Below are 14,091 nucleotides of genomic sequence, written 5' to 3' on the forward strand. Positions count from 1 at the left end.
GAGTTGTTTTTTAGATGACAATGGAGCACGAGCACATCGTTTTATGAAATGCTGCCAGGAGGAGACGCAGCAGACCCAGAATATAAGAGTATAATTAATGAGGGCTCAAATGCACTACACCCATATGCCGCCTGCCTCCGTTCTGGCAGATTGTGAGGACCAACCAGTTTTTTTTAACGCTTTATTTAGTAACAAATCACACAGTAACCAAATACAAAATAACAATAATTTTGTTTTAAAAAAAATTCTTAAAAAGGATATTATTTCAAGGCTTTACAACAATCTATAGTATTTTTTGCTTTGGTGTGACCCACCAGTTTAACGACCAGCTTTATTCCAAGGTTGGACCTTTGGTTAGGCCATTCACATTAAGCTATCGCACATACACTGTACATGCGCAGCGCACTAATAATTTTTATTTTATTTTTTTTAAACAGAATTTATTTTTTATCACCTTAACGCGCATTTTGATTTATGTGAAACTACAAAATCCACCTCTGCCTTGCACATAAACATTTAAGTATTTTTTTATTATTATTATTATTTAATTTTATTTAAGTTTATGCGCTTACCGTGCATTTCCATTCAGGTTTTCTTGAGTGCAAATGTAAAACTGGCATTCAAATGGTTGTACAAAAACCCAGCAACTAAAGAGTGAGTTCAGCTGCAAGTTGAGCAATTGTATAGCCCTGCGCCTCCTCGAAAAATCTGCCGTGACCCGGATTCGAACCGGGGTTGCTGCGGCCACAACGCAGAGTACTAACCACTATACGATCACGGCGTACCACTTGAGCTGGCGCGGAAGGGTTGTCGCGGAACTATTTCAATATTGATTTATTCGCCTTTTTGGTAATTTCACGATTTACTAATTGTCAACGTAATGTAACTGCAAGGTCTCTGGCCAGCAATTTCATTAAATTACCAATTCACAACGTCTTCTTTGCATTCTCCTAATTTCCCAAGCTATATTGGTTGTGCGTGTATGGTCACAGAGTGACAACATTCCACCTTCACCCCTCCAGTTATACATTTGATAACATTTCAGTTAATTTCATTTCAGATGTTCATTGGCAAACTTCAGACGGGCCTGTACATGTGCTTTCTTGAGCAGGGGGACCTTGCGGGCGCTGCAGGATTTCTGTCCTTCACGGCGTAGTGTGTTACCAATTGTTTTCTTGGTGACTGGTCAGAGCTGCCTTGAGATCATTGACAAGATCCTCCCTTGTAGTTCTGGGCTGATTCCTCACCGTTCTCATGATCATTGCAACTCCACGTGGTGAGATCTTGCATGGAACCCCAGACCAAGGGAGATTGACAGTTCTTTTGTGTTTCTTCCAATAATCGCACCAACTGTTGTCACCTTCTCATCAAGCTGCTTGGCGATGGTCTTGTAGCCCATTCCAGCCTTGTGTAGATCTACAATCTTGTCCCTGACATCCTTGGACAGCTCTTTGGTCTTGGCCATGGTGGAGAGTTTGGAATCTGATTGATTGATTACTTCTGTGAACAGGTGTCTTTTATACAGGTAACAAACTGAGATTAGGAGGACTCCCTTTAAGAGTGTGCTCCTAATCTCAGCTCGTTACCTGTATAAAAGATACCTGGGTGCCAGAAATCTCTGATTGAGAGGGGGTCGAATACTTATTTCCCTCATTAAAATGCAATTAAATTTATAATTTGTTTTTGTTGTTATTCTGTCTCTCACTGTTCAAATTAACCTACCATTAAAATTATAGACTGATCATTTCTTTGTCAGTGGGCAAAGGTACAAAATCAGCAGGGGATCAAATACTTCTTTCCCTCACTGTATCTTGCATTTTTCACGCACCTCAATGGTACATTCTTCAATACCTCAGCAACAACATCATTACCCCCACCATCTTTAATACATTTATTTTATTTCTCACTTTGTGAGATGCATCAGGTCCTGGTAATGCAAGTGTTAAGGTTAAAGTTACTGTCCCGATCACCCCGTTTAACCACTGTTAAAAATCTTTGTAAAACTGCAGAGTAAAGCTTGGCCTTCTTATGAGTGTTCAAATTGACTTTATACAAAATATTTCTTATATTAACATCCAGATCGTCTTCCACGGTTTGTTGAATAGATTCTTTTGCATTGGACATCTTTAGTTTATTTAATTGGTTTTGAGGGACAAAAAACATCTCAACACACTCCATCTTCAACCTTGTTTAGATGTCATCAGACTGGATATAAAGGGTACTGCTATGCGCAAGAGTGGTAGAAGAAGTCCTCCGTTCTGGTTGATTGTCTTTTTTTCCTAGACACATCAATGTTTTTTATTGGCGATGTATTTTATTTCAGTCTTTCTCCTCTTTAACCGGCGGTGTTGCTGGATTGTTATCAGAATTGTGCCTTCGAGAACATTAAGAGCCACCTCACACAATGTTAAAATTTGTTCACCAGATGCCGATTGGAAAATAAGACGTCTTTGCCTCGGGGTCACTTTAAATAAAAATTTTAACAGGGGGAGGTTTCTAGATCGTCTTTCTTTCTGTTTGTTTACTCGAAAAACCCATTTCCAAGATTTGATCCAATCCGAAATCCCACTGGATTACTTTTGAAAAACTGGGCCCAGCATGCCATAGCGAATTGCAGAGGTTATGAAGAACACGGGTCAATACTGTAAATATTGACTCTTTGCATATATTGAATGTTTTTGCCAATAAAAGCCTTTAAAACTTATGAAATGCATATCATTGTTTTCCAGTATACAATAGAAACATGTGAAAAAATTATCTACAAATACTGAAGCAGCAAACTTGGCAAAACAAAATTTGTCACTGATACTTTTGGCCAAGGCTGTAGGTATGCGAAGAGGCCAGAAAGATGTAGCATCCTCTGAAGCTTCACTCTTCATGCAAGTGGATTGGAGGGATAGGAAATCTGCCATGTTCAGTACATTTGCTGGATGTTGTGTAGAATGTCCAATAAAGGAGTGAACTGTATTGTACTCTAGTATATGGTAAATTGAACAATCAAAAAAATAAACCACACACATTAAAAACAATTTTTTACTCAACTTTTGTTTTCCTATAGAGCAAAATATGGTTTTAGTTTAGGCTCAGACCAACATCTTTGGTAAATGGGCACCTTTTAATCAGTCCCTTTTTGTTTTCTTCTCTCCTCAAATTGTGTTCCTTTTTCCTAACACTGATACAAAAAAGACAAACTTTATTCTTATATCCCAGCTCAGCTCAGCTCAGCTCAGCTCACGACTCACTCAAGTCACACCTTTTTGTACTCTGCCGATGACCAGCCATTTTATCATCTCTCTCTCTCTCTCTCTGTGTGTGTGTAATTAATTAGGTGGTGGAGGATTCTTAAAGCAACAGTGCGTAGTTTCGCTCTGCCAGAACCATTAGGGGGCACAATTCTCAAACATTTGGATTTTGCATTGCCGTTTAATCTAGATATCGAACAGCAAGTTCAAAACATGTTGCATAGGCTATATACTTGTTACCACAAATAAAGAGTACCACGTCTTCTGTCATAGTTTTGACTTGCTAACAGCTAGGTTTTAGGTCATGCCTTTATGTTTTAACAGATAAAATAAATTATGTACGCATTTTCAAGGACAGGAATACACTGCTAAAGCAGTAGGTTGTTTATTGACAAAATTGGTCACTTTTTACAACTTTCTTTACATGTTTGCCATAATATCAGCCCAATCTCTCCTGTTTTAAGGGATTGTTCTCCCAAAAATTAAAATTCTCTCATTGTTTATTTATTCACCCTCATGTCATCCAAGATGTGCATGACTTTCTTTCTGAACACAAACAAAGATTATTGGATGAAAGTTCAGCTCTGTAGGTCCATACAATGCAAGTGAATGGTGGCCAGAACTTTGAAGATCCAAAAAGGACATAAAGGTATCATAAAAGTAATCCATATGACTTCAGTGGTTAAATCCATGTCTTCGGAAGTGGTATGTTAGGTGGGGTGTGAAAAACAGATAAATATTTAAGGCCTTTTTTTTTACTACGAATTCTCCTCCCTGCCTAGTAGGTGGCGATATGCATGAAGAATGCAATTTACCAAAAATACAAGTAGAAAGTGAAAGTGGAGATTTATAAAGGCCTTAAATATTGATCAGTTTCTCATCAACACCTCTAACATCTGAAGACATGGATTTAACCAATAAAGAAGGTTTATAGATTACTGGATGGATTATGGATTATATTTATGGATGCTGCCTTTGTGCTTTTTGGACCTTAAAAGTTCTGGTCACCATTCACTAGCATTGTTTGGACCTACAAAGCTGAGATATTCCTTTTAACAGCTTTGTTTGTGTTCTGCAGAAGAAAGAAACTCGTACACATCTGGATTTTCATTTTTGGGTGAACTATCCCTTTAAACAGATTCTGTACTCATGCTCACTCTTACAATACGTGATTTTAACACTGAAGACAAGTTAAACGTCAAAGATTTTACAGAAAATGACACAACACAGGGTACAGGCGCATAGGTTCCACACAAAACCCCATGCACAAAAGAGGCAGTACATGCTCAATAAAAGCATCCAAAAATCATGGCTTTGTGTTCAGGCCGTTTCCTGAGAGGAAGGGCACTTTATTGGATTTGCTTGCAACTCTTTTCATTAAGAACAATAGCAACATTTCATGTTTGTGTATTTGGGTGGGACAAATCAAACTTACGCCAACCAATCAAATGTACGCTCCCTTAAAGAGAAAAAAAAATGGACTGATCTGTGTTTAAAGAGCCGTGTCAAACTCCTCTCACCATACTTCTACCTTTAACCGATATACTTTATGTTCAGAAGGACATACTACTCTTACTATTTCTATTTTCAATGCAATGCGATTGACTTGACCTTCCATTTGCAGCAAGCTTTCATTACATCATTATTTGACTTGCAAAAGTTGACTTTTGTTTTTTTTACACACCAAACTGGATTTAAAATGCAAAATAACTAATTGTTTCGAAGATGATGACGAACTGTGCACCACTCGCTGAATTAAACATGCATGTCATTATTTAAATAAGCAGTATTCAGTGTATATTACACAGTATGCAGTAAACAGAAAGCTAGTATTGCATTCTGAACATAAACTTAGTATTTAATTTGTAAGTATCCCCAATTAAGGACTTGATTAACTTGGTATAGTAAAAAAAACTGGTTGAGTTAACAGTCTTGATCCTTCACAATTAGTTTACCAAAAAGTTTTCTGTCAAAATGTCAGTCATGAATAAAGGTTCATTAAAATGAATTCAGCAGTTGTCATCAGCTGTTTTACACTGATTAAAATTAAGGATATAATATACAAAGAAAGGCTGGAAAAAGACAAATCCATCATTTTTAGCACGTTTTGATGTACTCGTGTCATTCCCCAGACCTGAGAGATGTGATTGTCAAGCATGCACGGCAAACTGATTTAAAATTTGACATCTTAAACTTACAAAAATCAATGATTTTGGTTCAGTGTGCTAATTTGCTTCATCCCAGAACAAGGACAAAGAACTTTTGTATCATCTAAAAAGTGTTGCATTCTTAAGAAACCCTAGATATCATTGAGCTGACTTGTTACAAACATCCACTAGAAAAAAGTTAAAAAACAAACAAAAAAAAGCTTAAAAAGTTAAAATAACAATAAAGTGATCTGATGTTTTTGTACATATCTTACATGTGTTTCAGAGTCTGTAATGTATGTTCCTGATGCACAGGAGGTAAGGGCACAAGTGCACATTGGAGTGAGTTGAACGTTTATGTGCCGTCTCACACTTTATACTGAAAGGAGTAAACTAAAGTTTATTGGACCAAACATTTAGAAGGTTGGCAGGACAAACTTTCTACGTCACTGTTTTGCAAACTGGTAACAAAGATGAGGCAAGCCGATTGAATATGAGTCTGACTAGCTGCCTATCATATCAAATGAGATCCATAACGTAAGAAAAAGAACAAAAAATATAATTTCAAGGACAGTTTAAACGATTATTCCCTTACACTGTCCCTTACACACCCTCATGTTGTTCCAAACCTGTATGACTTTCTTTCATAAGGAGATTTTAGGCAGAATGATAGCCTCAGTCACCATTCACTTTCATTAGATAGGAAAAAAAGGAGCAATGAAACAGAATGGACCCTTTTCACAGACTGATGATGCATTTCCACCATATTTAGCAGCATAAAGTATAATAATGGGTTTCTCAATCTATGGGTGTTTTGTTCTGCAGAGACACAAGTCTTATCAATCTAGAAAACTTTTTTATACTTGCCATTTTTTTATAATTGTGTGTCAATTTCTAACATTATAATTTGTATTATATTACCCTGGAATTAGTTTTAGAAAACAAGTTACAACAGATACAATGAGGTTTCTAAAACAGCTGCTGAGAAAGTGACCATAAATCTGGCATCTTCTGTCTGTCATAATCCATCGCTCTCTATTTATTCCTCATTTGGAAAGTTGTGGAAACGTAATAGTGGCATATTTCCATTGATGTTGGATCAAATGGGTAAGCATAATATATAATTGCCGTGGTCTCCCATTTACTCCCATTTATTGCTATAGAAGTTTACAATAATTTACTTCTGCTTTCCAAAACCCGGAAATATGAAAAGGGTCCATGGTGACTGAAGCTAACGTTCTGTCAAGTTCTCAGTAAATGATGACAGACTAATTAAACATTTTTGTCTGAACTATCCCTTCAATGATCAAACAACATTAATGCAGTGCTGATTATTGCTCTAAATATTAAAGGAATATTCCAGGTTCAAGAAAGTTTAAGCTCAATCAACAGCATTTGTGCCATAATTTTGGTTAACTCAAAAAATAATTCTGCATCGTCCCCCCTTTTATAAAAAAAAAAAAAGCAAAAGTAAGGCACTTACAATAGAAGTGACTGTGGCCAATTTGAAGCTATGCTTTTATCAAAGCACTTACATTAATTCTTCTTTTAATACTTGTGTATTATTTGAGCTGTAAAGTTGTTAAATCATTGTTTTTATGATTATAGTTACGTTGCCATGGCAACAATGTTATAAAATTGGACTTTATATACGTAGAATAGGTTAGTAAGCGATTTTATCACATTAAAATCATGTTAACACACATCTTGTTTACTTCTGGGTTTGCTTTTGAAACAGTGATTATTTTATTGTTTACGGATTGGACCCATTCACTGCCACGTGTCTTACTGTAACCACAATTTTTGCTTTCTTCAAAGAAAAGGATGTACAAGTCGAGATATATTCTTGTGGTAATCAACAGCATGCCACAAGTGCTGTCGAATAAGTTTAACTTGTATTGAACTCAGAATATTACTGAAAGGTGATTTTGGAATTTATCCCAAGTTGTAAGACATTGGCTACGGATGATAATTTAACATGCAAGGTGGTTGTAAGACATTGGCTACTGATGATAATTCAACATGCAAGGTGGTTGTAGTGGACAGGAGTGTATGTTTCTGAGTTTTTCCCTGCTGGAGTTTGATGGATGCTCCTTGTGTGTTGGAGCTGCTATAGAGGAGCTTTGAACTGATTCCCAGAGAGCTGCTGTCGGATGGACGGCTTTGATCCGGCCGCGTCTCCAAGCTTACGCCACACCACCTGAACACACACACACGAAGGGGCAAATTCTTTACATAGTTGTTATTTTTGCATGCTGTTTTGCAGTGGAAAAACATGCATCTTACTGCAATTCAGTTTACCTCAATCTGGTGTCATAGAATCAAGTGACTATACTGTACCTAGATTTTTGCAAAAGGATATTTCCTGGCTCATTGTACGTATTTAGGCAGTTTCCTGGTGAAATAAACTCTACTTTCGCTAAAAGTTTTTATTCCCTTTCACACAAATCATGGCAGATTATCAGTTAAACACTTACCTTTTCCCCTGTTCCTCACATAGTGCTAACTTCTGACATCTAAACACTTGTACTATACAATTAACGTTGCACTATTACCGCCCATGGAATGCAGGTGGTAAACGGATATTATAAATTACATTATATATTTGTATATATATATTCTAGTAATCATGGCAGCATGAATTGTTCAAATCATGATCAAATCATAGGAAAGAGTGCTATAACCAGACATATATCAGATGTGCGGGGCAGTTGAGCGCATTTCGGGTATTTTAAAGAGCTGATTTTGGTATCTGGATCACAGTGGTGGAGTGATGGGGTGTTCAGAACTAATTTAGTACGTAGGTTTGCAACGTTACCTTATTTGTATAATTCCTTTTGTGAATCGGGAGCTAAAACAACAGAGACAGCATGTACAAATACACAACACAATCAGTGGCCACAGTTCATTCTTGGTGAAATACCCCAAAATGTTCAAAAAGTATCTAAACCCCCCAAAAATCCAAAGCCTATCAACAATATTCACAAAGCCCTAGAGGCTCCAGGTGAGAAGGACAGAGATGTTATTGTGCACCAAACTTGATTCCCACATTCCAGAAAGGGGCCCAACAAACATATCACACTATCAACTCACTCTACCATGAGATTTTAGCTCTATGTACCAACTCGCTCATCAGTAACTAAAGAAACTGAACATACTTGGATCAAACAATTTGGACATGTCTACTCTTTCTACTAATACTCATTTACACAATTTAGAATGTGAATTGTAGAATTTTAGAACACCAGTAAAGTCATCAAACTATGAAAATAACACAAATCAAGAAATCTTAAACAAATCAAACTATCTTATATTTTACTTCTTGACAGAAGCCACTCTGTGTAGATTACAGCTCTGCAAGATTCTCTCAACCAACATGAGGTACATCCTGAGATGCTTTTTAAACTGTAGTGAAGGAGTTCCCATGTGTTCAGGTCACTTTCCTTCACTATCTGCCCCAACCCCAACCCCATTTAAAAAAAAAAGAAATCGTATAAAAGGCACATATTTATATTTGTCAGCAGAACTCATTTCAAGCATTTAGACATAAGCTGCCTTTAGATAAAAAGGTTTTGAAGATCATAAGAAGCATACAGTACATTTAATGAAGTTTGTCAACTTTTGACTGGTAGTTTATCTATTATTTTATAAGAGAGCCAGAGAGAATGATCACAGTCAATAATGAAGATAAAAGAGCAGAATACTTCACTCACGTTGCACATCTCTCGCACTATGGCTTTCTCTTTCTCACTCAGGTCTTCCTCACTTTCCTCTGGACGACGCTTGTCCAGATTATCATGGACCTCCAGAACCTGTGTTACATGGTACACAATGCATTGTTAAATTTACAGTAATACATTTACAGTAAAAATGAAATGCCATGTGGGGTCATTTCAATCTTTGTATTATTAGTTTTTTCCATTAATTATGAATCCACCATGTGGAGTTAATATAAAGTTCCCACCCCCTTAAGGTTCAGCTTTAACATGCAAAACTACAAATTAAACTGTTTATCTACCTTGCTTTTTCACATTTTATGCATTTGGCAGATGCTTTTATTCAAAGCGACTTACAAGTGCACTTATTACAGGGACAATCCCCCTGGAGCAACCTGGAGTTAAGTGCCTTGCTCAAGGGCCAAACAGTGGCATCTTGGTGGTGTTGGGGCTTGAACCCTAACCTTTTGGTCAGTAACCCTGAGCCTCAACCACTGAGCCACCACTGCCCCAGCTCTAGCTAAAAATAGGATATAACATATGGATAAAACATAATGTCAATGTTTTCAGCATAAATCATTTTGAATGTTCTTCCTAAAATCATCCCTTACTTAAGTACTTAAAGCATGTTAAAACATGAAATGGCATTAATTATTTTTGTGGAACTAATGAAGGACAGGCCTGGATTTGATCAATCAAGATGTTATTGGATTAAGAAAAGGTGAAACATGTTAGATCATGATATTATTGATAATTATACCATGGTCTGTTTACATTTACATTTATGCATTTGGCAGACGCTTTTATCCAAAGCGACTTACAGTGCACTTATTACAGGGACAATCCCCCCGGAGCAACCTGGAGTTAAGTGCCTTGCTCAAGGACACAATGGTGGTGGCTGTGGGGATCGAACCAGCGACCTTCTGATTACCAGTTATGTGCTTTAGACCACTACACCACCACCACCACTTTTTGACTTCTCGATTCTGTTTGGCTGGAACGAATGCGCTAAAACCCATGCACTTCCAGTCAGTTTTAATCACCATTCTATACTAAAGCACCTACTCAGCTGTCCTCAGTAATGAGACATTGCGAGTGTTTTATGCCTCAAAGATGGGATTAACCGTCACTTCACAAAACAGCATCATCAAGTCATCCAGTGCCATCTTTAAGTCAACTGTGAAGCGCTACAAGAAACTCTAAAATAAAGCCCCATATTTTCACCCAAATCGCTTGTAAAAAAGGAATGGTTTGACATTCAGCTGTTTTGCACGGAGGTGGAGAGAAGGTAACCAGGACCTATTCAATGCCTCTTTCACTGTGCATCAGGATGAGGCAAGAACATTTTAATTGTAAAATGATAAACACCATCTAATATTGCTGCACCACAATCACACGTTGCTGACTGAAGCTGTGAATTGAGACTGTTTTATAAAACGCAGCCTTTTGTGGTTTAGTAATCATGCAAGGCCACATCTCCAGATTCAATCAATCGTGCAGCCTTAAACCCATTGAGGATTTGTGGGATCAGCTAGAGTGTAAGGTGCATGAGATGTGCCCAACAAGACAGCCACATCTATGGCAAGTGCTACAGGAAGCGTGTGGTGAAATGTCACCTGAGTATCTGGACAAACTAACAGCTAGAATGCCAAGGACCTGTCATTGCTGCACATGGAGGATTTTTTTATGAGAACTCTTTGAAGTAGTTATGGAATATTCTGGGTTTAATATAAATTAAGCTCAATCGACAGCATTTGTGGAATAATATTAATAAACAAACAAAATATTTTGGCTTGCCCCTCCTTTTCTTTAAAAAAGCAAAAATCTGGATGACATTGAGGCACTTACAATGGTTAATGGGGCCAATTTTTGAACGTTAAAATACTCAAAATATAGCCCCAAATGTAAACAATTTGTGTGTTAACATGATTTTAGTTTGATCACTGTGTAAAGTTATAGCCCATTTTACAACTTGGTTGCCATGACGCTGTAATGTCAACAAAAAGAGTTTTAACAGAAGAATTAATGTGTGCTTTTATAAAATAATAAGCTTCACATTTCTGCCTCTAAACCCTAAAAGATTAGCCCCATCCAAGTGTTTTGGATGATTTCCCCTTCATCATGAACAGTAAGTGCCACTTTTACAACTGTCACGTCAGCAACGGCATTTGTTCCTCATTAATGTGAAAATGGCAAAGAATAGGAATATTACATGTTCACAGTTTTTACAGTGTTTGCTCTCCAAAAAACTCACTTGCATTTTTCCAATTATTCGTACAGATTTGTATTCAATTCATTCAAATAAATGTTATATTATTGCATTATTTAATCTGATTTAATCTGAGCCTGATTTCGAATAAGCAGATCTTTAGATCTAACAACCTGTAGGTAAAGTTAACCGTGATTTTTATTCTTCCTGTCAAAATGAATCAATGCTGGCATGTTACCATAGTGTAAACTGGATAATCACAGCGAGGTGTGCGTTAACATTTTAGAATGTGCCATCTGGTGGTTCTTCACCTCCACATTTTGCATTAAAATCGTTTAATGTGCACCTAACCGTACATATATTTTACCCACCCACATTACTTAGCACTTAGCACATCAGCATAAGTCTTTTCAGAGGTGGTGAAAGAAATATTTTTTTTCTCTTTAAAATAACATGCACTGATGAATCATGAATCAAAAAGAGCAGGGCAATTTATTAAAGTAAATTGAGACATTTTTAACTTCATGTTGTCTAAGTAGACAATACATCTAATGTGTTGTATGTTGTTGCCAGTAGAGCTTATAAGTTAATGTGTGCACATGTGCGAGTGTCACAGAGGACAGGATGCATGTACCTTCATGGCATGGACCACAGCCTCAGGTTTCTGTACAGATGAGAGAAATCCTGTGGAGGGGGAAGACTCGCTGGTCTGTAGCCTTCCTGTCCCCTGAAGAAGAAAACATTTGCGAAGATCAGTTTTCTACACAATGGCAAGTATTTACTGTATGAGTTACAGGACACAATTTAAAACATAAACCTTGCTAGAAAATCCATCTGAAACCGCTTAAAGGGTTAGTAATTCACCCAAAATGAATTTTTTGTCATACCACATACATTTTGTTGCTTCAAACCTGAATGACTTTCTTTCTTCCATGGAACACAAAGGGAGATGTTAGACAGAACGTCAGCCTCATTCACCATATTTTTCCATACAATAAAAATGAATGATGACTAAGACTAACATTCTGCCTAACATCTCCTTTTGTGTTCTTTAAAAGAAAGTCATATGAACTATCCTTTGAAGGCGATTACTGGTTTTTGGAAGAAAGAAGCTGGTTTCTAGTTGGGCCAAGCTGGTTTATGAGGTTGGCCAATAGGGCAACCAGCTGATAAGTTCTGCCTGGACTTGTAGATCATTATGGACCACCTACAAACTAGCCAGTTACCATGTTCCACAATATAGTCAGCTACCACATTAGGCTGTTTTTTTTACTAGATTTTCCAGCACACATAATTGTCCACACATACATGCATCATAGTTCAGTTCTCATTGGTGAAACATTAGGCTATTTAATGTTTTGATTCATCAGCTTATCTGTCTCAAATTAGCAGAGCAGAGCTCAGAGATATGAGGGTCATTTATAATGAAAACTAAATCTCCTATTAAACATTTATCTTTGCTGAAGATGTTATGAGAGCTGTAGAGGACAAACAGTCGCATGGATCACTTTTATGCTGCCATTACGTGCTTTTGGAGCTTCAAAATGTTGGTACCCTTTCACTTGCATTATATGGACCAACAGAGCTTAAATATTCTTCTAAAAATCTTTATTGCACTATTGTGTATATGCTTTATTTGTAAAGTGCTAAATTAGGATTACGAAGTGTTTTATGCAGGAAATAATACTGTTGCAGAGAGATAGATAGATAGACACTACTGGGGAAAAAACACCAATAAATAACCTGCAAATAAATAATCATTTATTTTTCAGGAGGTATTGTTTAGAATAAAACTAAATTCCAAAAGCCACCAATTACTGAATCAAATGCATATTTTAACTGTTAACTTGAGCAGTAATCATAACAAATTTGTAGTGTTTTTGTTCTTGCTAAATTCAATTTGATAAATATAATAATAATAATACTTACTTAAAAATTATGTATGACAGTATGGCATGCAATTAAACTAAATATCTATATATCTATATATATATATTAGCAATGCACCTTAAAACTGTGATATAGTGGTATTTTTGTGATGTTGTCATATCATGAAAATCTCATACTGCCGCACCCCTATTCGGCACAAACCAAATGTATGGTGTGAACCTGTATGTAGTGTCGTCTGGGTCGTATAACTTTTTTTTACCTGTTCATGTTTGTTTGAGGAAAAGGTAAAGTTTGACTGGTTGATAACAACAAAAGACATGGGAATCATTTTCTCCTTCCTTTTCAAAGTTGAAATATGTATTAAGCTATTCTAACTATACTAAATGAAATGCTTAGTTGCATTTTACTATTTGTATTTTGCACTGTTTTTGACCCATTGCTGGGTCACGAACCACCAGTTGAAAAACACTGTAGTTGAGAATGTACTATAGGACAGACGGAACAAGAATTGGAATTCAGCCTCTGATTGGGATGAGTGGATCTCGGCTAGCGTCTACATTTATAACTTTTGTGAACACAGTCACTACATAATGCAACGTTATTAAACCGTTTGTATGCTAAATTAGATGAGATTAGCAGCCTTTAATTAGCCATCGTACCTGATTAAACCAAAATGAATTTAGTGCCTCAGCAGCACAAAACAGAAAAAAATTGTGCTGAAGTACAATACTGTGTGATGGTGAAGGATGATGCTCTTTTTCAAAACGCACGCTAGTTTGAAGTGACGCCAAAATCAATAAAACTTTAAAGGTCAAATGTAATAAAATGGGAGCACAACATGTTTTCTCAGAGGAGGTGATGGGTCAAAACAAATGAAAAATATTCAA

The 14,091-nt window shown here is 36.7% G+C and overlaps 1 protein-coding gene and 1 non-coding gene across 2 annotated transcripts in view; both read right to left on the reverse strand.

The window, feature by feature from the left end:
• Nucleotides 1-709: 709 nt before the first annotated feature.
• trnah-gug (transfer RNA histidin (anticodon GUG)) lies at nucleotides 710-781 on the reverse strand. Its single transcript has one exon. It is a non-coding gene; the product is annotated as a tRNA-His (tRNA).
• A 2,851-nt stretch (nucleotides 782-3,632) lies between these two features.
• The window catches only part of LOC127624023 (coiled-coil domain-containing protein 85C-B), a 61,776-nt gene continuing 51,317 nt past the window's right edge, over nucleotides 3,633-14,091 (reverse strand). Inside the window, exons 4-6 of the mRNA XM_052098628.1 lie at nucleotides 11,949-12,041; nucleotides 9,103-9,201; nucleotides 3,633-7,589 (exon numbers count right to left, since the gene is read on the reverse strand). Coding sequence (XP_051954588.1) covers nucleotides 7,500-7,589; nucleotides 9,103-9,201; nucleotides 11,949-12,041 — 282 coding nt within the window. The 3' untranslated portion in view covers nucleotides 3,633-7,499. The remainder of the gene's footprint in view (nucleotides 7,590-9,102; nucleotides 9,202-11,948; nucleotides 12,042-14,091) is intronic.

This window comes from Xyrauchen texanus, chromosome 30, assembly GCF_025860055.1.
Source record: "Xyrauchen texanus isolate HMW12.3.18 chromosome 30, RBS_HiC_50CHRs, whole genome shotgun sequence".
In the NCBI taxonomy this organism is placed as follows: domain Eukaryota; kingdom Metazoa; phylum Chordata; class Actinopteri; order Cypriniformes; family Catostomidae; genus Xyrauchen; species Xyrauchen texanus.